Source organism: Podarcis liolepis (genome assembly GCF_965112155.1).
Source record: "Podarcis liolepis genome assembly, chromosome: 15".
Lineage (NCBI taxonomy): Eukaryota > Metazoa > Chordata > Lepidosauria > Squamata > Lacertidae > Podarcis > Podarcis liolepis.
The window spans coordinates 746,295-774,145 of record NC_139566.1 but is presented as its reverse complement, the minus strand read 5'-3'; the positions used below and the strand labels follow the sequence as shown (position 1 = coordinate 774,145).

Sequence of the window (27,851 nt, the reverse complement as noted above, 5' to 3'; positions counted from 1 at the left end):
TCAGGACCAGTGTCATATGGTGTTCCATCACCAGTCTAGCTGCTTTGTGCACCCAGATGTGCACAGGACCCTAGTGGGTGCATGGGCAGCCCCCCCACAGGACACATCAGTGCCCAGAGGTGCCCCCACCTCACCCCACCGGCCCAGTCCAGCTCACTACTGGTGGCCTCTAAGCAGACCCCTGGCAGCGTTCCGTTTCCATGGCGCAGTTGACGGTGACCCTGGCAACCGCAGGAAAACAAAGGAGGACAGAAGAGCTGGTCTTGGGGTGGATCACGTTCCCTCCCTCCATCCTCAAATATCTCTTTCTCTGCCCCAAATCCCAAAACAATCTCCCACAGGCAATGTGGGCTCCAAGGGAAGCTCCCCCCCCAACACCCTCCCCCCAAATCACAGTGAAATAGGCATGGAAGCAAAACCCAGTGCAGCCTTTTGATCTGACTAGACCTGGTCTGGGGGAAGAACAAGGACGAGAGTTTTCCTCGCTCTCTCCTAACACTAGAATTCATGGACATCCAGTGAAGGTGAATGTTGGGAGATTCGGGACGGATAAAAGAAAGTCCTTCTTCACGCAGCGCAGAGTTAAACTATGGAACTCCCTGCCACAGGGGACAGAGATGGCTACCAACATGGGTGGCTCAAAAAGAGGAGCGGAGGCCTTAAAATGGAGGAGCCAGCTATCGATGGCTAGCAGCCAGGATGATCACGCTGCAAACCCCAGGAAGGGAGAGGGCTCCTGTGTTCAAATCCTGCTTGCAGGTTTCTGGTTGGGGCGTCTGGTGGGCCACTGTGAGAAGAGGAGGCTGGACTAGGTGGGCCCCCTTTGGCCTGATCCAGCAGACCCTTCTCATGTTCTTATGAAGAAGAGATAACCAGGATTAATTCCTATCCTTGGTCCTTTTTGCCTTCAGGACTTTGAGCCCCCGCTCTCCATAATAACTGATATGCCCTCATTCTTATGAGAATTTTGGGGGGTGGGGGAGAAGGGTAACGGTGGCGGGCAGAAAATAATATCTCACCAGCATTGTTATTTGATTTTTTTTTTAATCGCTTTGGTTGATCTGTACAAAGTTGTTGAAAAATATACAAATTGTACATTGTGTCACCCCCACTGAGTGCTGAACAGGTTGTGTCCCCCCCCCCCGATTATCTCCCCGCTCCCGAAATATTAACAAGACAGTTTTAGCTCAAATATATTCACCCCCAAAGCCCATAAATTACATTTGTTTCTATCCCCCCCAAAAAAACACATGTTATTGGCTGATCTCTGCCCTCCCACTTCAGTTTAACTGATGAAATGATTCGGGGAGGTGTTTCCTGACAGAAACTGAGAGCCAAAGTGAGTGATAGATTTAACAAAGTCCAAGAGAGACGCTAGCAAAGAAGACGGGAACTATTCCCTTGCGTCACGGTGAGGAAGAGGAAGGCATTGGTGGGAAGGCAGGGAATTTGGGAAGAGATGGTAAATAAGGCATCTGCTCTGCGTCTAGAAGGTCCCAGGTTTCACTCTCCCCACCCCTGTGGCATCTCCAGGAAGGGCTGAGAAAAGATTCCCTGCCTGGACAGCCTCTGCCAGTCAGAGTGGACTTCACAGGGGAAGCAGAGAGAGAGAGAGAGGCATGATGGGAAATTCACTGGGCCGACAACACTTAGGGCTGGGCCACACACATCTCTGCCTGTGCTGAGTTGGGGGGGGGGTCCATCAAGTGCCCTGATAAACCAGGATGCTGAGGGTTAGGAACAGGCAAAGAGCCTTGCCCGTTCCTGGGATTCATCTGGAAAACCTGAGCTGGGCTTAACATCCCAGGGAAAACTGATGGTCCATCCAGGAACAGCATCCTCAGGTGCCTGAAGGACACCTGGCGAGCCTAGTGCGGAAAGGGGAGGGAGGGGTCAGCACCAACAACCACCCCTGCGCTGGCAGAGGGCAGAGCGGGGTCCCTGGGGGGGGACACGTGGGGTTCAGCACAGGGTGGGGGCCCTTGACTTAAATAGGATCAATATAAAAATACGTTCTTGCTAGGGTCTGGTGGCAAAGCGTTGAATTTCGCGTCGGCCAGAGGCGCCTGGCACTGCGGCCCCCGAGGGACACTCTGGGGACAGGTGTGATGTAGGTGGACCTCAACAGGCAGGGTCCGCCTTCCATGAAGAACAGGAGCCTCTAGTCGTCGTCGTCGTCATCGTCGTCATCGTCATCATCGTCGTCGTCGTCGTCGTCTTCTGTGTTGATCTCTCCTTCCAGCACATCCTCAATCCAGTCTTCCAACTCCTCTGTGGATGGCAGGTCATCCTCGTCGTCCATCTCCAGCCATATGCTGTCAGCCTGGCGGGGGGGATGTAAAATTCAGCTGGAGATCATCCTATTGATTTGTGATGTTCTGAAGGAGCGTCTCCACCCCCATCGTTCTGCCCGGACACTGAGGTCCAGCTCTGAGGGCCTTCTGGTGGTTCCCTCACTGCAAGAAGTGAGGCTACAGGGAACCAGGCAGAGGGCCTTCTCGGTGGTGACACCCGCCCTGTGGAACGACCTCCCATCAGATGTCAAGGAAATAAACAACTCTGACTTTTAGAAGACATCTGAAGGCAGCCCTGTTCAGGGAAGTTTTTTATGTGTGACATTTTAATGTATTTTTGGTCTTTGTTGGAAGCTGCCCAGAGTGGCTGGGGAAACCCAACCAGATGGGCAGGGTACAAATAATTTATTATTATTATTATTATTAGTATTGCAGGTTAAATACTTTACATTTACAGTGGTTCTCAAATGCTTTGGTACTCATACAACTTGGAACCCAAACACTGTAAACCCCGAAGTAAGAGAACTTTTTTCGGAAGCCGAACATGCTCTGTTTTGAGTGTTACGCTGAGGTCTGTCTGTTTCTGCTATTTATTTTGCATTTTTGTTTCTGTGGCTCTTTTTGTTTTGTTTCTGTGACTGTGTGGAACCCAGTTCAGCTACTGATTGATTGATTGTGTGACTGCAGTACATTGTTTATTGCTTTCATTTTATGGATCGATGGTCTTGTTAGATAGTAAAATCCATGTTAAATTGCTGTTTTGGGGGTTGTTTTTAAAAGTCTGGAACGGATTAATCCATTTTGCATTTTTATGGAAAAGCGTGCCTTTGTTTTGGAACGCTTTGGTTTTGGAACGGGCTTCTGGAATGGATTAAGTTTGAGAGCCAAGGTACCACTGTATCTGTTCTGAATATAAAAAAGGACATAGGATATAGTGAAGGATATTTTGGGGGGGTAAAATGTGTATGACATTTTGATTACCCCACCCCCACCCCTGAGCTTTCCCAAGACTGTAAAAAAATTTATAGAATCGCAGAACTATAGAGTTGCAAGGCACCCCATGGGGCCATCTAGTCCAGCCCCCAAAATGCAGGAATCACAAAACACTTTGTGTTTGATTCATCCCTGGTATCAAGGGAACACGCAGCAGGTGGCTGAGGTGGCTCAGGGGCTCTTTCTCAGATAACATTTCCCCCATAACTTCCCACCCCCTGCCTACATGGACGTCTTGACCCCTGTCGCTGTCTATAGCAGAGCTATCTGAAAGAAGGGGAGAGGTCTTGAAGGCAGGAAACTTAAAATGTTGCTTCATTGAGTATAGGGAATTTATTTATTTCTTATGGGGGCTTCCAGAAACAGGGGGTGTCCATAGCTTGTTTGCCATAAAGGTAAAGGGACCCCTGACCATTAGGTCTAGTCGTGACAGACTCTGGGGTTGCAGTGCTCATCTCGCTTTATTGGCCGAGGGAGCCGGCGTACAGCTTCCAGGTCATGTGGCCAGCAGGACTAAGCCGCTTCTGGTGAACCAGAGCTGCGCACGGAAATGCCATTTACCTTCCCGCCGGAGCGGTACCTATTTATCTACTTGCACTTTGATGTGCTTTCGAACTGCTAGGTTGGCAGGAGCAGGGACCGAGCAACAGGAGCTCACCCCGTCACGGGGATTTGGACCACCAACCTTCTGATTGGCAAGTCCTAGGCTCTGTGGTTTAACCCACAGCACCACCCGCGTCCCTCTTGTTTGCCATACAACTGCTGAATTTCCCACCTGGGAATTCAGAAACACTTTTCTACAAGTTCTACAAAAGCGTTGTTCTCAAGAGGCATGTGCCCGGTTTGGGCTTCACAACCGTGGCAGAAATGCCCGCGTCTCCCGTGCCCGTGGTCACTTACGTCCGTTACGTTGACGACGCCAATCTGAGGCCGGGACAGGTCAATGTCAAAAGTCTTCTCCCAGTAGGGAATCAGCTGAGAGAGAGAGAGAGAGAGAGAGAGAGAGAGAGAGAGAGAGAGAGAAAGGGGAATGAGGGTCCACAAAGACTTTCAGGCACGTGCAGCGTCCGATTTTGCGGAGGGTGAGTGGGGACACAAAGTGGTTGTGGGGACACTGGCCATCGATAGTGGCTTTCTTCCAAGAAATGGGTCTAATCCAACTTTGGGGGGCATTGGTGGGGGCCATAGCAGCAAGAACAAGCCATGGCCTCCTTGACAGCCACCCCCCACCCCCGATAAAGAGCACAATGGCGTGTTCACCAGTGGAAAGTCTTCGGGGTCGATCCAGATGATACTGAGGTCTGGGTTGTCTGTGTTGTCTTGGGCAACATCCTTCAGGATTTCCAGGAACTCATAACCATCTGTGGCCAGAAAGTGTTGAGGAAAGAGGGAGGTTGTGGGATGTGAAACACAAGAGCAGTCAAGGACAACATTCCTAGAGTGAAGATGCTTACACCTGGGGAGGAGTGTTTGTCCAGCCAGCAGGTCAACTTCCTGTTTCCTTCTGGGCTGGGACAGACTTCCTCTGCATGGGACTAGAGGTGGGCGTGGCCTCACCTGTGCAGGTAACGACAAAAGCACAGGGCAGGGCAGCCATCTCTCTCTTTTGACTACATGCGTTGAAGAAGCAACATCTGCTTAGCCAAAGATGCCCTCTTGGTCTCCAGCCAAGAGAGGACAAAGGGACTGTCTTCTTATGAGATAGTTTCTAGGTATATGTTACTTTTCTAAGCTAAGTCTGCCTTCTGGGATCCGATTGTGAACAGAATGTGAGTGAGTAAAATCTTTTTATACTTTTATAGAAGACTGTGTCGTGTCTTATCTTTTATGAGGGAATAAGGGGAAAATACCAGGACAGTTATTCTAGAGGCTTTAGTGAGCCTGAGCAAACGCATCCGCTGTGAGTTTAAAAAGGGAAATGTTACTCTGCTAAATTGTGAACTTGTTAACACAAGTTGGAAAGGCTAAAATCAAACAATATATCCTCTCCTGCATCCCTGGACATTCCCACAGAGGTGAGAGGGCAGCCAGGGTCTGCCAGCTTTCCTGTGCCAAGGCCTCCCCCCACAAATCCAGGCCCACCCCACCCATCTCCTGCCCTTCCTAAACAGAGCCACAATTTCAACCCAGTTTCATGGCTCCTGCCTCCCCACAAGGCATCCATGGGGCTCCAGTATGATAGCAGCTAAGAGAGACGGCAGGAATCCAAGGAGTCTCATGGCAAAATCTGCCCCAGTTATGGGCAGGAGAATCGCTTGATAGATTTTATCCAACTTCTCCATCAAAATCATTTCCTCTCTAGGAAGGCTGCTGCAGTTTCCACATCCACACCACGGGCTTAGAATACTCTTTCGCCGCATGACAGGGGTTTTCGGGGGGAGCCATGATGTTAAAGTGGAATAAGAGTGCTTTAAATTTAGGGTGTGGGATGAGTGCTCCCTTTGTACTCACAGCAAGCTAAAGTTTTGTGTTTCTGGAGATGCAGAAGGCAAGACTGATTGCTGGTTCAGGTGCTCTGTTAAAGAAACCCAAAGGCTCACCTTCTTAATTACCCTGTTTTGAGGGACTGTAGTGCAAGCCAGGGAAAACTGGGTTGGCTACTGGCAAATATAAATATATTATCGGTATTGCAGCTGTGGAATGTGGGCAAACACTCTCTGCTGGGGATGTCTGTTGATGGCAAGACTGACAATCAGGTTCTATACTATTTTAATTCTGTTCCAGGCAGCACAATGGAGCACGAACTCTCCTAGTTCTTCCTCAGTTTCTTTCAATTATTAGTTTGGATGTGTTTTTATGATATGTTTTGAATGTCCCCTTCTGATGTAATATTTACCACGTTCCTTTCCTGGTTTTTTAGTTACTGTAGATGTGGAAAGATGGGGAAATGACCATTGGGGAAGAGAATGGAGACTGCAGGCAAGCCCCCCCCCCCCCCCCCGTGGCCAAGAAGCTCTGCTCTCAGTTCTCTGTAAGGGCAACTCACCAGGGTCGTCTTCCTCTGCAAAAGCAACAATATGGATGCCATCTATATCATCCTCCTGGAAGGACAAAGAGAGAGGGAGAGAGAGAGACGTTACTCACTAGCAGGGATGTAAGAAAGCATAGCTTTCTTTTCTGCCTTGTATCAAGAGTCAATGTGGTGTGGAGGTTAGAGGACCTGGGAGATCAGAGTTCAAATCCTGACTAGGACTCAAAGCTCTGTTCCCGTATTTGCCGGACCAATTTCCACCAAACATTCACAATTTCAGCTCCCATTTTCGTTTATGTCAGAATTCTCCGGCATCCCAGCTCGTGGTGACTGTCTTACCAGTGTAAAGACACTGACCACAAGGCCCCATGGCAACTCCCCAATGCAAGTCCTGTTGCAAGGAACGCAAGTTGTGCAGGAGCATGCATAGGAATCGGTGACATCCCAGGCACTAGCCACTCGGTGCTCTTCACAGTGACTCTCAAGTACAACTCTCCTTCGCGGAAAAACTCCTTGGTGAAGGGCACTTTCCCACACCAACAGGGAGATTTTTCGAGGGACGCGCCTGCAACTTGATGACAACCTTTGGGAAGGTTTTGTCACCTACGTCCGTAGGGCAAAGGGAGACCTGGAACAAATGTCCATGAGTTCAGAACAAAAGGAAGTTGGTCAGTTTCATCTGGCCAACACAGCAGTATCAGTTTGCACAAAAGTTGCTGCTTTTGTGCTGTTTGCACCAGGGTGAATTATTTATGGTGAGGCTGCTTGGTGAATAGCTGGGTGGGGTGGCCGGGTATACGTTTTTCTGAATGAACGAGGCTGCAGGCATCTCGCTTACAATGGCCTCAAGATCACCGTGTTTTATCAATGCACCTTGGTGGTGTAGCGGCGGAAGAAAGGCAAGCACACAGAGAAAACAAAAGTCACAAAAATACAGAGACATCTTGGTATTTCTCAATTTCCAGCTCATTAAAAAAATAGCATGGGGGCAGACAATGAAATCATTAAAATCATCATAAAATTATAAAAGCAAAGAAAGTTTGGCATTTGTACTGGCTGGGGGATTAGTGGTCAATTTCCCCTTGAAAATATCTTCTCTGAATTGCCCCCTGTCCGTTTTCTCACCTGTGGGGGAGTTAGGCAGCTGGTGGAATACTGAATCACTCATACGTCTTGCTCAATTCCACCCAACTCCTTAATGGAAAATCAGTTCTGTTTATACTTGTGAGCAGACATTGTTAGAAAGATCTTGGCCACAGGGAAGGGCATTGCTGCATGATATAAATGCTGTCTGAAATCCTCACATTATTTCTGCTTCCAGCTAAGGGGTGTGTGGTGTGAGGAGCATCAGCAACACATCTGCAGAAGCACTCCAGGAAACCCGAAACTCCAAAATCCAGGGACAGGTTTGGCGGCAGAGAATTCCAGAGGCTTTCCTCTTTCTCCCTCCCCCCTGGCTTCCCCTAGACGTACCCAAGTCTCATACATGCTTTCTGGCTGGAGCTTTCTCAGTGTGGGCCTGTAAGACAAGAGGGGCAGAAGAGAGAGTTTGAGGAAGAGGGGAAAACACACACAAACTTCTTCAAGGCTCCTGGTACTAATGATCTTCAGTGGAGCTTCTGTTGAAATCCGGTAAGATCCCCTCCAACACTGCCTTGCAAAATCCTGTTAATCATCAGAAGGAACCATCAGATCCTCATCTTTCAGTTAATCCAATCTGCAGATGTCAGCAAAAATCCTGGGGCTGTGAGTGGGTGGAGAAGACCTTTGCCGGACCGGAAAGCTGTTTGGTTAGGCTATGCATGCGAGTTTGGAGAAGACCAAAAATGAGCCATGGGAGGGGAGAGAAGAAGCCACAACTCAGCGGTTATATAGGGACGCAGGTGGCGCTGTGGTCTAAACCACCAAGTCTCTTGGCCTTGCCGATCGGAAGGTCGGCGGTTCGAATCCCCTCGACAGGGTGAGCTCCCGTTGCTCGGTCCCTGCTCCTGCCAACCAAGCAGTTCAAAAGCACACCAGTGCAAATAGATAAATAGGTACCACTCCAGTGGGAAGGTAAATGGCGTTTCTGTGCGCTGCTCTGGTTCTCCAGAAGTGGCTTAGTCATGCTGGTCACATGATCCGGAAGCTGTACGCCGGCTCCCTCGGCCAGTAAAGCGAGCTGAGCGCCACAACCCCAGAGTCTGTCACGACTGGACCTAATGGTCAGGAGTCCCTTTACCTTTAAGGAGTCTCAAAGCGGCTAATATTCTCCTTTCCCTTCCTCCCCCACAACCAACACTCTGTGAGGTGAGTGGGGCTGAGAGACTTCAGGGAAGTGTGACTGGCCCAAGGTCACCCAGCAGCTGCATGTGGAGGAGCGGAGACGCGAACCCGGTTCCCCAGATTAGGAGTCTACCGCTCTGAACCACTACACCACACTGGCGAGTGAAGATCTACATCAGGGACAGGTGGGGGATAAAGATGTACGTCATTTGCAAGGGTGGAAGGAGACCCCCAGTGCCTCCTATTGGCTGAGAGCTTGCAGCAGAGGTGGGCTGGGGGGGGGGTGCTAAGGAGGCGGCAGCAACAGCAGCGGCAGCCAATGCGTCCCTTGGAGGCTGGGTCTGCTGCCCCTGTGGATTCTGCTGCCTGAGGCACTTGCCTCAACTTGCCTCATGGGTGGGCCAGCCTGGGTGAAATTATTGCATCACAGGAGGTTGGACTAGAAATTTCAGGGGCCAGCAAACTTTTTCGGGGGGGGGGGCGGACCACTGTCCCTCAGACCTTGTCGGGGGGCCAGACTATATTTTGAAAAAAATTATAAAAATGAACGCATTCCTGTGCCCCACAAATAACCCAGAGATGCATTTTAAATAAAAGGGCACATTCTACTCATGTAAAAACATGCTGATTCCCGGACCATCTGCAGGCCGGGTTTAGAAGGCGATTGGGCCGGATCCGGCCCCCGGGCCTTAGGTTTCCTACCCATGGACTAGATGACCATCAGGGTCCCTCCCTACAATTCTATGGTTTTATACATGGCTTGGAGGAAGTGGATGGAGGGGAGAGCCAGTGTGGTGGTGTGGTTAAGAGTGGTGGACTCATAATCTGGGGAACCGGGTTCGTGTCTCCGCTCCTCCACCTGCAGCTGCTGGGTGACCTTGGGCCAGTCACACTTCTCTGAAGTCTCTCAGCCCCACTCACCTCACAGAGGGTTTGTTGTGGGGGGTGAAGGGAAAGGAGAATGTTAGCCACTTTGAGACTCCTTAAAGGGAGTGAAAGGCGGGATATCAAATCCAAACTCTTCTCTTCTTCTTCTCCAACCCCCCACCCATAACAGCAGTGCTGGGGGGGGGCATCCAATCAGGCTGAGTGTCGGAAGACTCAGAACTGATAAAAGAAAAGTCCTTCTTCACGCTGCACATAGTTAAACTGTGGAACTCCCTGCCACAACGGCCACAAATCTGGATGGTTTTAAAAGAGGATGAGACAAATTTATGGAGGAGGAGACGATTTGTGGCTCCTGGCCAGGATGGCTGTACTCTGCCTCCTCAGTCAGAGGCAGAGATACTTCTGAGCACAAGTTGCTGGAGGGGAGAGTTGATCTTGTGTTCGAGTCCTGCTTACGGATTTCCCTTTAGGGCATCTATTCGGCCACTGTGAGAACAGGAGGCTGGACCCCCTTTGGGCCCCCTTTGGCCTGATCCAGCCGCCAGCCTCTCCTTATATTCTCACGAAAGACCCCATACCCGCAAAACGTGCTTTTAAAACGCATTTGGGTGTGTACGCAGCCTTAGAAGCCTGAGCAAATCCTTTTGACGCAGGTAGCCAAGGGGGAGAGGGGGGAGTCAGTTTGGGGTCAGAGCGAGGTTCAGGGATAATGCCAGGGATGAGAGCCGGAGAAGCATCGCTGTGCAAAACTGGCCTAATCCGGTCCCGTGAGCGAATCGCAAAGGCCAGGCTGCCATGGCAACCGCACAGCCCCTCGTCGGCCCGATGTTAGAAGCAGCTGGATGGAGATGCCATGGGGGGGGGGCGGGGGGAGTGCCTGAGAAACAGGGGCAGGAAGCGCATCAGCAGCGCCCCCAAAATGAGGAGGGGGAAAGGGGTGCAAAAGCGAGGGACACCACCCCGCTCCGCTCCCCAGGACAGAGAAGGGGATTTATGCCACAAAATGCGCCCTGAGGTCCCCTGGGAGGAGAGGGATTGGGGTTAGGAAACCTCCCGGTTAATCCCAGGGGATTAGGGTCAGCGGAAACATCTGCAGCAGAGCAGAGGGGAGCTTGGGGGGGGCAGGCCTCCCCATAAGCGCCCTGGCGGCGGTGAGGGTGGCAGTTGGGGGGAAGAGAGGGGATGATCTGAGAGGGGATTTTCCTCCTAGGTCTTTGGCACGCATGGGCTTCTGAAACATCCCCAGGGCGACTGGTTGCCATTTTGCCTCATTCCCCGTTCGCCCCCGGGGCTATTCCTCTGGCAGAATTGCAGGGGGGAGGCTGTGGAAGAGACCCCGAGGGTCGTGCAGTGCAGGGACCGCCGCTCAGGAGCCTCCGCCGGGCGCCAGAGCTGCAGGCGGCGCGACCTGTTTCCTGAGCCCCAGAAACCAGCTGGCTGTCCTCAGGGGACCCCCAGGACGCCGCCTCCCCGACGCTCCAGCTCAGCAGCCAGCCCAGCCGTCTTCTCCACATATAAACGGGAAGGACTGGTACCACACAGGTCCCTTCCATTCCCGAAAGCATCTCCGAGTAAGGACTGGGACTGGCCCCCTCCCGCCTGACTGCTGCTGCCAGCCAGGGTTGACGGCAAGAGGCCTGGCTGGGGGGTGCTTGTGATGGACAGCAATGCCATCTTTTGCGTCCCCCCCCCCGCCCAGCGAAACGCATCTCTCCCTCCCCCCCCCCCAGCCCCTGTTTGCAAAGATTTCTCCGTTTGGGGCTTGGAGTCTCAGCCAATAAATGTGCCGTTGCCATGGCAGCAGGAGAAGGACTTTGGTGTTGCTGCTGCCATGGCAACGGATGACTCTCCTCCCCATCCACAGCAGCCAGCCGGGAGACGGAGCAAGAATTGCCCCTTTCAGTGGGGAGAGTGTGTGTGTGTTTATTTGTGTGTCTCTGTCTAGAGCCAGGAAAGCTGGGGGGTCCCCTCCCCCTCCTCCAATTCTCCCCTCCTCCTTCCCTCCCCAATTTCTCTTCACCTCTTGTGCTCCTCCAAAAACTGGACAATTTCTTCCTCACTGTTGGGTTTGTCTGGGATCGTGACCGGTTCCTCCATGAAAGGCTCATAGTAGTCGATCTCGTTCAGTTTCAGAGACAACTTCTTTGCAACCTGCGATGGGGAGAGAGAGGGATGGAGTCCTAGAATTGCAGAGGGACCCCCAGCGGTCATCTAGCCCAACCCTCTGCAACGCAGGAATCAGTTTCTCAGGTGCGTTGGCTGCTCCTGTTTGGAAACTTGCAATCTGCCCCCCTCCTAACTTCTCATGCCACAATGCCCCCCCCACTGCAACTTGCAAGCTTCCTTCCAACACAAGGAACACGTCCTTTGCTGTCCTGCTGTCTGCAAAAGCGAGGTGGCGTTTGTGGCCAGCTACGCACCTTGCTGTCAAAGGTGGCATAGAAATCGATGTAGGGGTGAAACTCCTCAGCCGCGTCTTCGTAGGCCTTGAAATCTGGAAAGGGGGAGATAATGGGATCAACAGCGCCTTGTTTCCGGGGTGGCAAAGCCCGAAAGACTGCTGGGTCTGTGGGTGAGAGAGGGGTTCCTGCCTGCCTTGGGCTGATATTATTATTAATATCTACGATCAGAACATAAGAGGATCAGGCCATCGTGGCATCATAGAGTTGGGACCCCAGAGGTCCTCTAGTCCAGCCCCTCCAATCTCCCCTCCAGCCCAGCATCCTGTTGTCACAGGAGCCAAATACCCCTAAGAACCTGGCAGTGGGATTACCTGTGGGGGGAGCTAAGAGCCAATGGGGTGGGGGCATCACTGGAGGTATAAATGACTCTCAGACTTTGGAAAGCTGGCCTCACAGGAACCGGTCCATCCATTTTGCAAATTAAATCATTTGAATCGGGTTTTGAATAAATGTGCAATGGATTGCTGAATTTACTGTGTTATTACCTTAGTGCAGAGTTTTCCAAACTTTTTGAGAGCACGGCTCCCTTAACCAACTATAGTGGTACCTCGGGTTAAGTGCTTAATTGGTTCTGGAGGTCTGTTCTTAACCTGAAATTGTTCTTAACCCGAAGCGCCACTTTAGCTAATGGGGCCTCCTGTTGCCGCTGCACGATTTCTGTTCTCATCCTGAAGCAAAGTTCTTAACCCGAGGTAATATTTCTGCATTAGCGGAGTCTGTAACCTGAAGCGCCTGTAACCCGAGGTACCACTGTACCTTCTTTCTGCAGCATCCCTGGGGGTCTCAGGAGCCCAGTTAGCTCCCCCCTTGCCTGCAGAGCTGGCAGCCCCTCACCCTTTTCTGAACACCCTCCCTTGTGGAGGGTTCACCCCGCCTTCTCTCCCCTCTCCTTGGGAGTCCTCTGGGCAGCTGCTTGTAGACAGGGATGCTGCAGCTAACAGCCATGTAGGTCGTTAGGAGGCAGAGATGGAAGAGGGTGTCAGAGGAGAGAGGGAAGGAAAGAGGGACAGAGGTCAGTGTTGCCTACGGCACCCCTGGCCACCGTTCAAGGCACCCCAGGGTAGCATGGCACACTGGTTAAAACCACTGCCTTAGTGGGACATGCAAACCGCTATTCTGCAAACCGCCTCTGCCCAGTAGACCTGAAGGAGCGTCTCCACCCGCATCGTTCTACCCGGACACTGAGGTCCAGCTCCGAGGGCCTTCTGGCGGTTCCCTCATTGAGAGAAGCCAAGTTACAGGGAACCAGCCTTCTCGGTGGTGGCACCCGCCCTGTGGAACGCCATCCCACCAGATGTCAAAGAGATAAACAACTACCTGACATTTAGAAGACCTCTGAAGGCAGCCCTGTTCAGGGAAGCTTTTAATGTCTGGTGCATTACTATATTTTAATATTGTGTTGGAAGCCGCCCAGAGTGGCTGGGAAACCCAGCCAGATGGGCGGGGTACAAATAATAAATTATTATTATGAATAATGCTTCTTATAGGGTAGTGGCAGGCGATTGGGGGTGAGTTTATAGGACATTGCGGGGGGGTTGGGAACCGCTGGACCAGGCAGTCCTTGAAGCATCCTGGACCCAGACTTTGAATGAATGCAAGAACCTTGAGCCCGGCTGAGCAGCAGTTTTTGGAGCACTGGGTTGCTGCGTTCCTGGGGCCTGGACTAGATGGTCCTTGGGGTCGCTCCCAGTTCTCAAGTCCTGCAGTTGCTGGTCCCCATCAGCCGCCCAGCCGCAGAGCTTTGCCCCCAGACCAGGCCCTCAAGGGCAGCCCCCGCGTCCCGGTTTCCTGAGAGAGGATCTGCGTCCCCACACCAGGCTTTCCGCCCAGGCGAGAGAGCGGCCGCTTCTCCCTCTCCACCGAGCCGTGATGGGTCACAGGGCTGACATGTTAAGCTGGTTTAATGCGGGTGTCAGCTGGTCGTGGGGCTTCCGGCCCCGAAGCAGGGACTGGTGGGAGACACAGGGGGGGGGGGCTGACAGGAGCTGTATGGGAGCACACGAGGCATCAGTGCAAATCTGCAAACTTCTAACTCCGGGCTGTGTTCTGTTTCTTAAAAAAGCACCCGCGCAGCAAGGCGGCGGATGCACAGCACTGTGTGTCTCGTCCAGGGCTGTGTCACAGCTGCAGAACCAACGGAAGGATAGATCTGTGATGGTGGAGTAGTCCCTCCAGGAAAAGGAGCAGTCTACCTTGGAGCAGTGGAGCAAACTCCCGCGGAAGGCGGCCGAATCTCCCTCACTAGAGGCCTTTAAGCAGCAGACCCTCCCAGTCTCCCTATTTTCCAGGGACATCCCTGGTTTAGAGATACCAGACCCAGTTTCTGATTTGATCCTGGAATGTCCTACTTTTCCTTAAAAGGCAAAGGGACCCCTGACCGTTAGGTTCAGTCGCGGACGTCTCTGGGGTTGCAGTGCTCATCTCACTTTACTGGCCAAGGGAGCCGGCGTACAGGTCATGTGGCCAGCAGGACTAAGCCCCTTCTGGCGAACCAGAGCAGCGCACGGAAAGGCCGTTTACCTTCCCGCCGGAGCGGTACCTATTTATCTACAGTGGTACCTCGGGTTAAGTACTTAATTCGTTCCCAAGGTCCGTTCTTAACCTGAAACTGTTCTTAACCTGAAGCACCACTTTAGCTAACGGGGCCTCCTCCTGCTGCCGCACCGCCGGAGCACGATTTCTGTTCTCATCCTGAAGCAAAGTTCTGAACCCGAGGTATTATTTCTGGGTTAGCGGAGTCTGTAACCTGAAGCGTCTGTAACCTGAAGCATATGTAACCCGAGGTACCACTGTACTCACACTTCATGCTTTTGAACTGCTAGGTTGGCAGGAGCAGGGACCGAGCAACGGGAGCTCACCCCGTCGCGGGGATTCGAACCGCTGACCTTCTGATCAACAAGTCCTAGGCTCAGTGGTTTAACCCACAGCGCTACCCGCATCCCCTACTTTTCCTTAGGCTGTCCCTATTTTCATTGGCCTCCAGCCAAGAGAGGACAAAGGGACTGTCTCCTTATGAGATAGTTTGCAGGTGTATGTTACTTTTCTAAGCTAAGTCTGCCTTCTGGGATCCGACTGTGAACAGAATGTGAGTGAGTAAACTCTTTTTATACTTTTATAGAAGACTGTGTCGTGTCTTATCTTTTATGAGGGAATAAGGGGAAAATACCAGGACAGTTATTCTAGAGGCTTCAGCGAGCCTAAGCAAATGCATCCGCTGTGAGTTTAAAAGGGGAATGTTACTCTGCTAAATTGTGAACTTGTTAACACAAGTTGGAAAGGTTATAATCAAACAATATATCCTCTCCTGCATCCCTGAACATTCCCACATGTTTGTGTTTGGGGGAGGGAATGCATTTCAGCAGAGCCTCTTGGGGGGGGGACCAGCACCCCCCTTTCCCATTGCCCCAAAGAGGCGCCTACGTTCCGAGTCTTCGTTCTTGAAGTAGCCGATCAGTTTGGGCTCGTCTTCAACATTCTCAAACGCCTCAAGCTCATGTTCCCCTTCAATGAACTCCACTGGGTCTTCCATCACCTGGAGGGAGAGAGAGAAGGAGAAAGGGAAGGAAAAGGCCGTTGGCATCACAGCACCAAAATCACAGAATCATAGTTGGAAGGGACCTCCACAGGTCATCTAGTCCAACCCCTGCGGTGCAGGAATCACAGCCAAAGAAGCCCTGAGAGGTGGCCGTTCAAACTCTGTTTAGAAACCTCCAGTGAAGGAGAGCCCACCAACTTTCAAGGTGGTAAAATCGTGGAATCGCAGAGTTGGAAGGGACACCCAGGGCCATCTAGTCCAACCCCCTGTATTGAAAGAAAGCCCACCACCTTCCAAGGCTGCTTCTTCCACTGTCCAACAGACCAGATCATTTTTTATCCAACGATCCGAGTGCTGCGGCTTTAGCAATGGAGCAAGCGAAGTAGGGTTTCCTTTGGAAGGCTGTTCCCAACAATTTCAGAACTTGGCTGGTTCCTACAGGGAGGGTGGACTTCTTCAGCCATCAGGCTGTTTAAGGCTTTGCAGTGGGGGTGGGGAGCCTTTTTGGGGCTCAAGGGCCGCATTCCTTCATGACCAACCCTCCAGGGGCCAGGGGCTTGGAGGCCAATTGTGCAGAGCCATGGAGTTACGTTCCAGCCATGCAAAGAATTCCAGGGTTCCGTCCACACACAAGAACGCCTTTCCGCCCCTGACCCAGGTGAGCAGGACTCCCTGGCCCCCCAGGCATTGAGAGGCGGGGGGGGGGCATTTCAGCCAATATGGGCAGGCTGTGGGGCACAGTGGGGCAGGAGGAGGCCCAGGACTTACATCGAGGATGAACTCCACCAAAGTGTCGGCAGAAAACTCCCCGTCGTACTCGATGATTTCATCATCCTTGAACACATACACACTGTCTTCTTCCCCCAGACCTGCACAGGGGAGACAGACATAGAATCACAGAATTGTTGCTTGAGAAGGGACCCCCAACGGTCATCTAGCCCAACCCCCTGCTGTAAGGTATGTGGGGCAGAGGAAAGAAGAAGACAGAGGAGCTGGAGGGCAAGGGGGCTTATTTCACCCTTGCATATACCATGGGGACACATACTCTAGGCTACTCTTTGCCCACCGAGCACCCTCCAAAACTTCTGAACTACAATTCCCATCAGCTCAGGGACTTGAGGTAATCTTTGGTAATATGGCGCCCTTGAGCGGGGTCCAGATTTGCCGCCCCAAAATGGATCTTCTCAATTTTGGATCATCTCAATTTTGTTTTCCCTTGGCTTGGTGCCCTGTGCTGGGGAACTGCGCCATAAATCAGGCGCTGCAGGGGCTGATGGGAGTTGTAGTCCAAAACATCTGCAGGACGCCAGCTTGGCAGAGGCTGCTTGAGGCTGACAGCCGCCTCTGGGTCAGGGACTCATCTCTCTCATTCCACAAAGCACCCGTGTATCTCAGGGGAGCTAGAATCCTGTTTATACTAATGGCTCAAGGTGTTCTGCAGGGATCTCTGAGCTTCTACCGCCCCCTGGTGGTTGGCACACCACTGACACCTCACAGGAACCTCCCTTCTCCTGCCAGCCAGACCCTTGGCTCCTGTCGCTCAGTACTGCTTACACTGCCTGGCAGTGGCGTAGCGTGGGGAGTGCAGGGGGGGCCGGCCGCACCGGGTGCAACATCTGGGGGTTAGGGTTAGGGGGCGCAAATCCACGGGTTAGGGGGCTCTAATTACTTGCCTTGCCCCGGGTGCTGACAACCCACGCTACGCCCCTGCTGCCTGGCAGCACCTCCTGGGGTTTCCAGGCAGGTGCTCTTCCCCAGCACCACCTGGAGAGGCCTCTGGGGACGGAACATGGCACCTTCTGCATGCAAGGCAGAAATCGTCCACGTGTTGAGTCTTTAAAACCAAAGCCAAGTTTCCAGTCCTCATGGTTTTGAATAAAAGGTTGATTTAAATAAGAAGCTGCCTTGATACTCAGAGGTATGGCTGCCCAGCTCAGGACTGTCTGCACGGACCAGGGATTTCTACCTGGAGATGTTGTTCAGAATTGAACCCAGGACGTTCTACATGCAGAGCAGCTGCTCTAGCACTGAGCTGTGGCTCTTCCTGCTTCGCTCCCTTTCTCCCCCCGGTTGCCCAGCCTCTTGCTGATGTTGTTCCACTCTGGAAAGTGTAGAAATGGCAGCCCTCCTGGACAGGGTTACCAGGCGTCCCCGTTTCTGGGGACAGTCCCCGGATTTGTGAATAAGTTCCCGGACAAATTCTGTCCCCGGATTTCATCTAATGTCCCCGGGAATCGCAGCATTGGCAGCAGTCTCAGCAGCCCGGAGCAGGTGGCTCTGGCTGGCTGCAGGAGCTGCTCCGAAGTCCCCATGTGATGGTGGTGCAGGGGCTCCAAGACGCATCTTCTGGGCTGCCGCCACCTTCCCTGACCCCAGCAACTCAGCTGTGGAGGGAGGCTTCATGCTGCCTATCGGAGCAGCCGCCCAACTCCTCCTTGGGTGCAAGCAGGAGGGAGCAGGGATCTCTCAGCTGCGAAGGGAGGCTTTACAGGAGGCGCCAGGGATCTCTCAGTTAGGCAATGGGAAGCCTCCCTTCCCAGCTGCCTCCTGTTTGCACGCAAGTAGAAGTTGGGATGGGGCTGCTCCAAAAGGCAGTGTGAAGCCTCCCTTCCCAGCTGTGGGATCCCCATGCCCTCCTGCTGGCATGCAAGTAGGAATGGGATTGGGGCTGCTCCGAAAGGCAGTTAATGAATTAAAGTGTCCTAGGACTCATTGAGGGACGTGGGTGGCACTGTGGGTTAAACCACAGAGCCTAGGACTTGCCGATCAGAAGGTCGGCGGTTCGAATTCCCGCGACGGGGTGAGCTCCTGTTGTTCGGTCCCTGCTCCTGCCAACCTAGCAGTTCGAAGGCACTTAAAAGTGCAAGTAGATAAATAGGTACCGCTCCGGCGGGAAGGTAAACGGCGTTTCCGTGCGCTGCTCTGGTTCATCAGAAGCGGCTTAGTCCTGCTGGCCACATGACCTGGAAGCTGTACACCGGCTCCCTCGGCCAATAAAGCAAGATGAAGGCTGCAACCCCAGACTCAGCCATGACTGGACCTAATGGTCAGGGGTCCCTTTACCTTTACCTTAGGATTCATTGAAAAAAATCTGGTAGCCTTACTCCTGGAGGTAGCTGGATGCCCTTTTGGTCCACAGCAAACCTTCCCCCCCCATCCAGCCCACCACCTCCCCCTGGTTTCCAGCAGCGCCTTGCCACCCACCCTCCCTGCCCCAGAAGGTATTGCCAGCCCCCCTTCTGCTCCCTGCCGGGCACTTACCTAATTTCTTGGCCACCGCGGCATCCTTCTCTGCGTCCACCAGGCCAAACCCCACGCCCTTCTCCTCCAGGACTTGGGCTGCTAACTAGGAGAAAGAGTCAGCAGGAGGGCAGGCGGACGAAGAGAGAGAGAAAGAGAGAGAAGAGGGAGAAGATGGGAATGAACAAGCGCCTGGGTGTTGGAGGGAAAGGCTTTTTGCAGAAAACACTTGCCAGTCCTTTGGACTTTTGTCTTCATTGCGAGCTGTGGAAGGTACTGCTTTCCAGAGGCTCTAAATCTGTCCTCTTGGTCCCATGAACTCATCCCCCCCCCAGCCCTACCCTTTAAAAGGAGCCGTTTGCACAAGCCACCAAGGAAGGTAAACAGAATAGAATTCAAGACAATAAACGGAACATTTATTCAAAATCCCAAGTCGCAAGGTGGTTAGACTGGTCTCAACTAGGGCCAGGGCCTTTTCAGCGCTGGCCCCGACTTGGTGGAATGCTCTGTCCCAAGAGACCAGGGCCCTGCAGGACTTGACATCTTTCCACAGGGCCTGCAAGACGGAGCTGTTCCGCCTGGCCTTTGGTCTGGACTCAGTCTGACCCTTACATTTCCCTCCCCTTATACTCTTGATCTATGGGCTACTTTTAAAATGAGGCTGCATTTTAAATTGCATTTTAATCTGTATTTTAAATTGGTTCCCCCCTCTCTTTCCCCCTATTATGTTTTTACTGCGATTTTATTGGTGTTAGCCACCTTGAGCAATTAAAGCTTTTTAGTGAATTCAACAAAATCGATGAACTTGATGCAGTGACACCACTTTCTCAAAGTCCGAGAGCTGCTCGTAATTCCTGGAAAGGGGAGAGGTTGGGGCCTTTGCTGTGAAACTAGTCAGGGCACCCTTCTGGCCAATGGGCCGGCCTTGCCAAGTCCACCTTCCTCAGGGAGCTTAAGCTCTCAGCAGGCAGGTTCTGGGACTCAGGGAGGTCCAGCAGTCACATACCACTTGACTCGGAAGCCTCACGGGCTGCCCCAGATGTGTGTTTTGGCTGGAGGGGCTGGTTACTCAGGGATGTACAAAACACACTCTGCACATGGTCAGAGGCATGGTGTGCTTGGGCATTGTCACATTATAGGGGCTGTGATCTAGCACTGAAAGCCGATTGTGGTGTGTCTGTGTGTCTGTGTGTGTGTGTGTGTGTGTGTGTAAGAAATTGCAAAAACTGAGCTAAGATGCTTTTTTAAAAAAGTTTGAATTTCCCCCTAAAATTCAAAAAGTTGACCTCCATCTGAAATTTGGTTGTTCGGTTTCGACACCTGTTTTAAAAAGGAGAGCAGGACTTTCCTTTCAGGCACAGTGTCCAGTGTCCTATATACACTAACTAGCAATAAACTAGCAAAAAAATAAAAATAAAATAAAAATCTGCCAGGGTTTCAAGCGTTTTCAAACACTGAATTCCGTGGGAAGGCAGCTATCGTCAAACACAAAATGCCGGATGCCGGATCCTGCTGAATATCAACTCTGAAAGGTTGAGAAACATTGAAGGCAGTGAGTGTTGGATCCCAGATGCCTCCGCCCAAACAGAGAACATGTTGCAAAAACTTGGCAGCTCAGAATCCAAAAGGGCAGCCATGTAAAGATCCTTTTATAGGGTTGGGGTTTGAGACTGGGGTCTTCTGCTTGGGGGCTTCCTGCAGGCACCTGGGTGGCACAGGATCAGGTCACTGGCCTGATCCAGCATCCGGGTTCTTCTTGGGTTCTGATGGAGCCTCCAGTTTCAGATGCAGTCAATCTGGATCCCAAGGTTCCCTGGGGTATTTGGCCACTGTGATGAGGACAGGAGGATGGGCTAGGAGGCCTCCCTTGGGCTGGATCCAGGAGGATGTCCCCTGTTTCTAAAACCCTGCAGCAGTGCTGCCAGCCGGTGTTGGCATCACTAAGCTTGATGGGCACAGGAAGCTACTGTCTGACTGACAGTTGGATCCCTCCATTTAGCACTGGGCTTCAGGCAGAAAATGTCTTTGGCCAGCATTGGCTCCCTGAGACGTCTATTAGTATATCTGAAGTCCTGTATCCCTGAAGGAGCGTCTCCACCCCCATCGTTCTGCCTGGACACTGAGGTCCAGCTCTGAGGGTCTTCTGGCGGTTCCCTCCCTGCGAGAAGTGAGGTTACAGGGAACCAGGCAGAGGGCCTTCTCGGTGGTGGCGCCCGCCCTGTGGAACACCCTCCCACCAGATGTCAAAGAGAAGAACAACTACCTGACATTCAGAAGACATCTGAGCGCAGCCCTGTTCAGGGAAGCTTTTAATGTTTGATGCATTACTGTATTTTAATATTTGGTTGGAAGCCGCCCAGAGTGGCTGGAAAAACCCAGCCAGGTGGGCGGGGTATAAATAAATTATTATTATTATTATTATTATTATTATTATTATTATTATTATTATTATTAGGAAAATATTAACTCAGCTTCATCCTGCATGAAATCAAAGAATAGCAGGAACAAAGCGTGGAACCCGAACCAACAGATTCAAATTACAGGAAAGGGCTCAGCTTTAGGAGGAAATTCTGTGGGTAAGAACATATTGACAGTGGAAGGGTCTCTCTCAGAAGGGGCCGGACTCTGGAGGTGTCTAAGCAGGGCTTGCATTGCCATCTTTAGCTGTCATTCCCGCCTTGCACGGGGTTGGACTAGATGACCCTTGGGATCCCCATCTCTTGAGCCTCCGCTTTGCAGGCCTCCTTCTGGGAAACTTATTAAAGGTGACTCCAATAACCCGGCTGGAATTCATATTGCCCTTCTGCTCTGATGGCTAGTGCCAGGGAGAGGAGAATATTTAGGGATGGAAGCAATGACGACGTTCGGAAGCTGCCTTGGAATGTCTCTCTGTGGGGAGAAGGCTTCAAGGCAGGCAGCGGAGGAGAAGGTGTCCTTTCCAGAAGACCTGAGGAGCCCAGCTCAGCGTCTGAAGCTGCCGTGGGATCTGGGCACCTAGAGTGGGGTGAGACAGTCTGCCCACAGCATGCAACTCAACTGGGAGGCTGGCCATAGGTGACCAGGATACTTCAAGGACCGCCTGATCCCTTGCATCCTTGGCCAATCACTGCGATTCTAGAATCCTAGAATCGTCTTCCAACCCCTTGCGGGAACCACGGCTAATTGTCTTTGTGGGCCTAAATTCTAGCCAAGGTCACACTGGCCCACTCTCCCTGTTGAACTTCTGTTTCTTAAAAAGGTAAAGGGACCCCTGACCGTTAGGTCCAGTCGCGGACGACTCTGGGGTTGCGGCACTCATCTCGCTTTACTGGCCGAGGGAGCCGGTGCACAGCTTCCGGGTCATGTGGCCAGCAGGACTGAGCCGCTTCTGGAGAACCAGAGCAGCGCATGGAAATGCCGTTTACCTTCCTGCCGGAGCGGTACCTATTTATCTACTTGCACTTTGACGTGCTTTCGAACTGCTAGGTTGGCAGGAGCAACGGGAGCTCACCCGGTCAAGGGGATTTGAACCGCCGACCTTCTGATCGGCAAGCCCTAGGCTCTGTGGTTTAACCCACAGCGCCACCCGCGTCCTGGATTCTTACTGAAGACTTAAAAAAAATAAACTATGTCAGGCAATTTAACTGAAGCCTGATTTAATAATTTTAGCCAATTCCGTTTCCCCTGGGTTTCACCCCTTGTTCGCACTTAGAGATTATTGCAATTAAGTGGTATATAAATTGTCTCAATAAACGAAGAAATCAGATGGGATTAGGCATCACTCAATGCCCCTCTGTCTGGAGATGTCAGCCACAGGGAGATGTCTTCCCCCCAAAGCTGCAATGAAGGAGAGTTAGATCTCTACTGCTCAGAATTCGCACTGTGTTCCTCCCTGGTGCCACCTGGGGGCTGCTGCCTGTGTGTCCAGAACTCTCCTCACCATCACTTTCCTGTTTGTTTGTTTGCTCCATGGGGGGGGGGTGTCTGAATCAGAGATGCCATCTTCTGTCAAAGGACAACGCTCACCTCGCCTCATCTCACAAACAAGGAGGTCCCGAAGGGTTGTTGTTTTTTTGCAGGGTTTACAAAACCCTCGGAATCTGGCGATGGATTAGACTGAGACAGACGCACTGGACTTATACATCAAAGCACCTTTGGGAGAAGAAAAACCCCGGCCAGGACAATCCACGTCTAGCTGGGGGCTGGAAGAGAAGACTCCTTGGGTCCCTTCCGACTCTACAATTCTATGAATTCCCTTCCTCCCCTGGCAGCCTAGAGAGGGAGGCCCTGGGTCCTGTCTTTGAAGGGCTGTGTGTCCAAGTCCCGTTTAAAGATAAAGGGACTCTAAGAAGTAAGTGTGTGTGTGTGTGTGTGTGTGTGTGTGTGTGTGTGTTTCCCTTGATGTTGCTCCTCAACCCAGATCAGCAGTTGGACAGCAGCCTGGTCACCCCTGGGGTGAAGTGCGTTGTCTCCCTATTAAAGCTTTAATAATAATAATAATAATAATAATAATAATAATAATAATAATAATAATAATTTATTTGTACCCCACCCATCTGGCTGGGTTTCCCCAGCCACTCTGGGTGGCTTCCAACAAAGATGAAAAATACATTAAAATGTCCCTGAACAGGGCTGCCTTCAGATGTCTTCTAAAAGTCTGGTAGTTGTTTATCTGTTTGACATCTGCTGGGAGGGCGTTCCACAGGGCGGGTGCCACCACTGAGAAGGCCCTCTGCCTGGTGCCCTGTAACCTCACTTCTCACAGTGAGGGAACCGCCAGAAGGCCCTCGGATCTGGACCTCAGTGTTCAGGCTGGACGATGGAGGTGGAGACGCTCCTTCAGGTCTACTGGGCCTTTGAGGCTATTTAGGGCTTTCAAGGTCAGCACCAACACTTTGAATTGTGCTCAGAAACATACTGGGAAGTCCTCCTTCAGGCAGCACAGAGGTAAACTGTGGAACTCCCTGCCACAGGAGGCCACCAACTTGGATGGCTTTAGAAGAGCAATGGAGGAATTCACGGAGGAGGAGAGGGCCATCGGTGGCTCCTGGTCTGCTCTCCACACTCAGAGGCAGCCCTGCTTCTGAATCCCAGTTGCTGGCAAACCACAGGAGGGGAGAGTTGCTCTTGCGCACGGATCCTGCTGACAGATTTCCCTTTGAGGCCTCTGGCTGATCACCATGAGAAGAGGGGGCTGGACTGGATGGAGCCCTTTGGCCTGATCCAGCAGCCAGGCTCTTAAATTATAGCAATTATACCTACATTAGCATATGCACACTGGATGCAAATCTGTGTAGTCTTTTCACAAAACAGCACTAGGTGGGGGCGGCGCTGCAGCTTGTCAGTTTTGGTTTCTAAAACTTTTCCATTTTTCTCCCGTTTTAATTTCTGTTCCTCGCATTTCCTCCTCAGTATGTCAGTTAAAAAATAAAATAAAAAGAATGTCTGAAAATTCATCCCGATTTCAGTGCGAATTTCTGCTGCACATTATTATTACTATTGTTATTGTTATCATTACCCCACTTTTCCTGCATGTAGCTCTCCCTGCTCCATTTTATCCTCACCACAACCCTGTGTGGTAGATTCGGCCGAGAGACTGTGATTGGCCTAAGGTCACCCAGGGAGCTTCCTGGCTGAGAGGGGATTTGAACCCTGCTCTCTCAGATCTTCCTCTAGCTCTTTGACCACTACACCACACTACCTCTCTGCATTCCTTCCTCTGGTTTTTACCCCAGTCGATGTGGTTTTTTGCTGGAAAAACCCTATTGCAAAATTCAGAGCAGAGCGAATTCCAACAGGACGCTTTCTTTTCAGGTTGTGAATTGGCAGCTGAGAATTCAGTTGAGAAACCGAATTAAGATGCGCACCTAATCGAATTCCACCTCTGTCTCTAAATGGCCCATTATTGCAAAACTAAGCCAGACCCTTCCGATCCCTTCTGGCTTCACAGCAGGCCAGATGGCCCCCGGTTTCCTGTTCCTAAGTGTCCCCACTTTTGACTGACCTCCTTTCCCATCCCACCATCCCTCCTCAGGCTACCCAACACCTCCCCCCCCGCTAAGTTGCTGCGGTCTGAGGAATGCCAAAATGACGCTTCCCAAACGGAGAGCATCTCTGAAATGCGTCTCTTTCCCCCTCCTCCTTCCTTGGGGCCATTTTTAGAAAGTTCCACTGGCCTGCGCTGGCCGCACCCCCTTCCCTGGACAGCCCTTGGCCCCCGCCCTGCTTTCCTGCCCCCCAGGCAAGATTCCTAAGGAAACTATTCCAAGGCTGCCTTTCTGGAGAGCAGGAGGAGGAGGTTCTTGCAGCCGTCCGAAGGCGCCAATTAAGGAGATGGCAATTTTAGCCCTGGCTGTTGCGCTCCTCTCTTGGGAGAGAAGCGCATGGCGCTCTGTCTGGGACAGGGGGACGCAGCCCTGAGTGGGGTCTTGCGGATCTGGGCCTGGGGGGAGGCAATCTCTTTCGCCTGGTTCTGCACCCCAGATTTGCACGGAGGTGCGATTGCGGCAGCGCACGTCAAGGACACGCTTGTGTATCGCACATGATGGTGTAGCCCTAAGCTTGGACCAGTTGCAGAGGGCAAACGATTGTCAGGAAGGACTGCCTGAGCATTTTCATTAAAAACAATGAAACAGCATATAAATCTTATGAAATAATAATAAAGAGGTTTACTGCCCTTGCCTTCCATTCACAAGGCAGACACACAATGAGGAGAACCTCCTTTTGGATTGACCCAGATTTAGGATTATATATTTATTGCATTTGCATCCTATATTTTTCTCTCCACGGAGCTCAAGGTGGCATGTGTGGTTCTCCCTCTTCCTCGTGGAATCCCCACAACAACAACCTTGCAAGGTGGGTCAGGCAGTGGAGTTCCACAGATTCCAGCATTACAGCCCCAGCAACAAAGATTTGGCCAAGCGCCCCCGTTTATGGAGGGCACAAGGGACAACCCCTCTTTGCCCACTCCCCGATCTTCCACAACTCCTTCCACACATCCACGCTCCTCCCCTGAGACGGATTCAGGGCAAGGATTAGATGAGGGGGGGCTGCATCGCACCCATCATTGGGGTTTGGGGAGGGAGCAGGTGTGGGGGCAGAGGAGAAGGCTGGGTTTCGTCATGGCAGAAATTCCCACAGAACACGGCAGGAATCAGAGGACTCAGCAAACCAGCTGAATGCCGCTGCTTTTGGGTAGCCTCCCCTACGATCTACAGCATGGACCCCCCCATATGATACGCCTGGGACATCTGCCCCTTTGCCCCCCCCCAGCCCTTGCACTGCCCAAGCCCTAGAACCACAGAGATGGAATCGCAGAGTTCTCCAAGCTCCTGAAATTCCTTGACCTCACCCGTTCCCACAACCTGAGTTGCCTGTTGCCCTTCCTTGCTAAATGGCTGTTTGGGGACAAGAGTTTCCGGGGGGTGGGGGCACCTGTTCCCCCCTGCCGGCCGCCTCCCTCCATCACATCCCTGGTCGTTACCTCCAAGATCAGCTCCTCCAGCTCAAACTGCTTCTGGGATGCCTTGTCGTCCCCGATGGGCTCGTGGTACAGCAGAGCCAGGATCTCGTACTTCTTCAGGACATTCTTGTAGTTCTTGGCGTTGACGTCGATGACCCGGTCGATGCCGTCGTACTCGGGGAAATCCAGCCCATCTTCGCCCCGGCCCAGAGGGCCAAAGGCGGCCAGCAGCAAGGCCACGAGGGCCACCCCAAGCCACTTCATCCTGCCTGACCTTCCCGGGAGAGGAAGCCCCAAACTGAAGGAGGAGAGAAGGAGACTGAATAGCGGAGACGTCCTTCTGGGCTCCCCGGCCCTTCGTCCTTCCCCCGGCAACGCAGAAAGTCAACCCGGCCCCTGGAAGACGGCTGCGGAAGGAGAGGTGGCCCTCTTCTCCTCCCTTCCTCCCCCTCTCCCGCCTTTGCCTTTAAGGCGGCTGTCAGGGCAGGGGGCTCCGGGGGGCAAGGACGTCTGGGTTCTTTGCTGACACAGGCAGGCAGCCTGGAGAGTTGGCCGAGGGGGGCCCTGGCTCCGTCAGGGTGGCGACAACCTCTCCGAGGGGCGAGGGGCGTCAAAAGCAAAGGCAGGGACCAACGGGCAGCCCATAAAAGCAGCCGGGAGGGGAGGTGCCCCGGAGATGGAGGGCTGTCTTATCCTCAGGCATTTGGCACTGCCCGCGAGAGACACCCCACCCCTCTGCTCCCTGCCTATATATGTATATGGGAGATGGAGGGGCCCCCGCCCTGAACAACAGCCACCTGCATCCTGGGCCGGGGAGCCTCCGAACCCTCACCTGCCCGACCAAACCACCTGCCTCTGGTTTATTACCAGGGCCTCACCTTGGCCAGGTCCCCCTCTCTCCGAGGCTGATATTTGACGGCCTCTCCTTATTGCCATATTAAGGAGGGGGGGAACTATGGAGGGGAGGTATGTGAGGCCGGGTGGGAAGGCCTGGAGGCTTGGAGGAGGTCTAAAAATAAGAGACGATGAGTCGGAGGTAAATCAAGATGGACTTATGCGGATGGCAGGGAAATTAGAGAGCGTTGGGTTTGGGGGGGGGGAGATACTGTACGGGGCCCAGAAAGGAAGGCGCTCTCTCTCTCTCTCTCTCTCACGCTCTCTCTCTCTTTTGGGTGTTCTTGAATTACACGGGAGGTGGTCGGATAAGGCTGTGCGCTGGGGATGCGTCCGGGTCTGAGAATTGGTCTCCCTGCAGCCCCTCTCCTCCCCACCTGCCCCTCCTCCTCCTCCTCTTCCTCGCTTTCTTCCAGCCGGCCGACGTCACCCCTTCCATGGGGAGGGATGCCAGGTTTCAGGGACAATGTCCTCATCCCGGGGCGTAAAGGGATCCGCTCCGCTGGAGAGCGCCTCTCGCTTGTGTCAGGGGAGGCTACTGTACGGCCGACGTCCCCACACAGAGACACCATCCGCAGGAGAAGTCAGCCCTCCTGCGGCGGAAGCCATCTTGTGCCCCATTGGAAGGGGGGGGGGGAGAGAAGGCCTTCAAGAAGTCTAGCTGCTTGGCTTAGAGGACTGCGGGTTTATTTCCAGGCAGTTGAGCCAGGGACATGTTGGCCTGCTGGAAAAGGCGCAGGTTTCTCACGTGGAGAAGAAACAGGTCTTGGTATCGCCTAGAATCGCCGCCCAACTTAAAAGCATCCAGAGAAATTGCAAATAAAAGCATTTTTCGGAGGGTGGGGGCGGGGCAGCACCTCTTGGACAA

At 52.6% G+C, this 27,851-nt stretch overlaps 2 protein-coding genes across 2 annotated transcripts in view; one reads left to right on the top strand and one right to left on the bottom strand.

Annotated features, from left to right (window-relative positions):
• Positions 1-27,851, top strand: part of LOC310694214 (zinc finger protein with KRAB and SCAN domains 3-like) — a 274,745-nt gene that overhangs the window by 38,477 nt on the left and 208,417 nt on the right. The window lies entirely within an intron of this gene.
• CASQ1 (calsequestrin 1) lies at positions 1,025-27,041 on the bottom strand. The gene is made up of 11 exons (XM_083477265.1): positions 26,111-27,041; positions 18,670-18,754; positions 16,177-16,277; positions 15,294-15,405; positions 11,832-11,905; positions 11,432-11,562; positions 7,732-7,777; positions 6,274-6,328; positions 4,548-4,648; positions 4,188-4,262; positions 1,025-2,323 (listed from the first exon to the last, which is right to left on the bottom strand). The coding sequence occupies exons 1-11, from the start codon at positions 26,351-26,353 to the stop codon at positions 2,162-2,164; spliced, it is 1,185 nt and encodes a 394-aa protein (XP_083333391.1). The 5' UTR covers positions 26,354-27,041; the 3' UTR covers positions 1,025-2,161.

Coding starts and splice junctions, on each gene's coding strand:
- CASQ1 (XM_083477265.1), bottom strand. CDS start 26,353: ATGAAGTGGCTTGGGGTGGCCCTCGTGGCCTTGCTGCTGGCCGCCTTT. Junction 11,563..11,831: donor ATGCCACCTTTGACAGCAAG/GTGCGTAGCTGG, acceptor TCCCCATCGCAG/GTTGCAAAGAAGTTGTCTCT. Junction 7,778..11,431: donor TTTTTGGAGGAGCACAAGAG/GTGAAGAGAAAT, acceptor CTTGTCTTACAG/GCCCACACTGAGAAAGCTCC.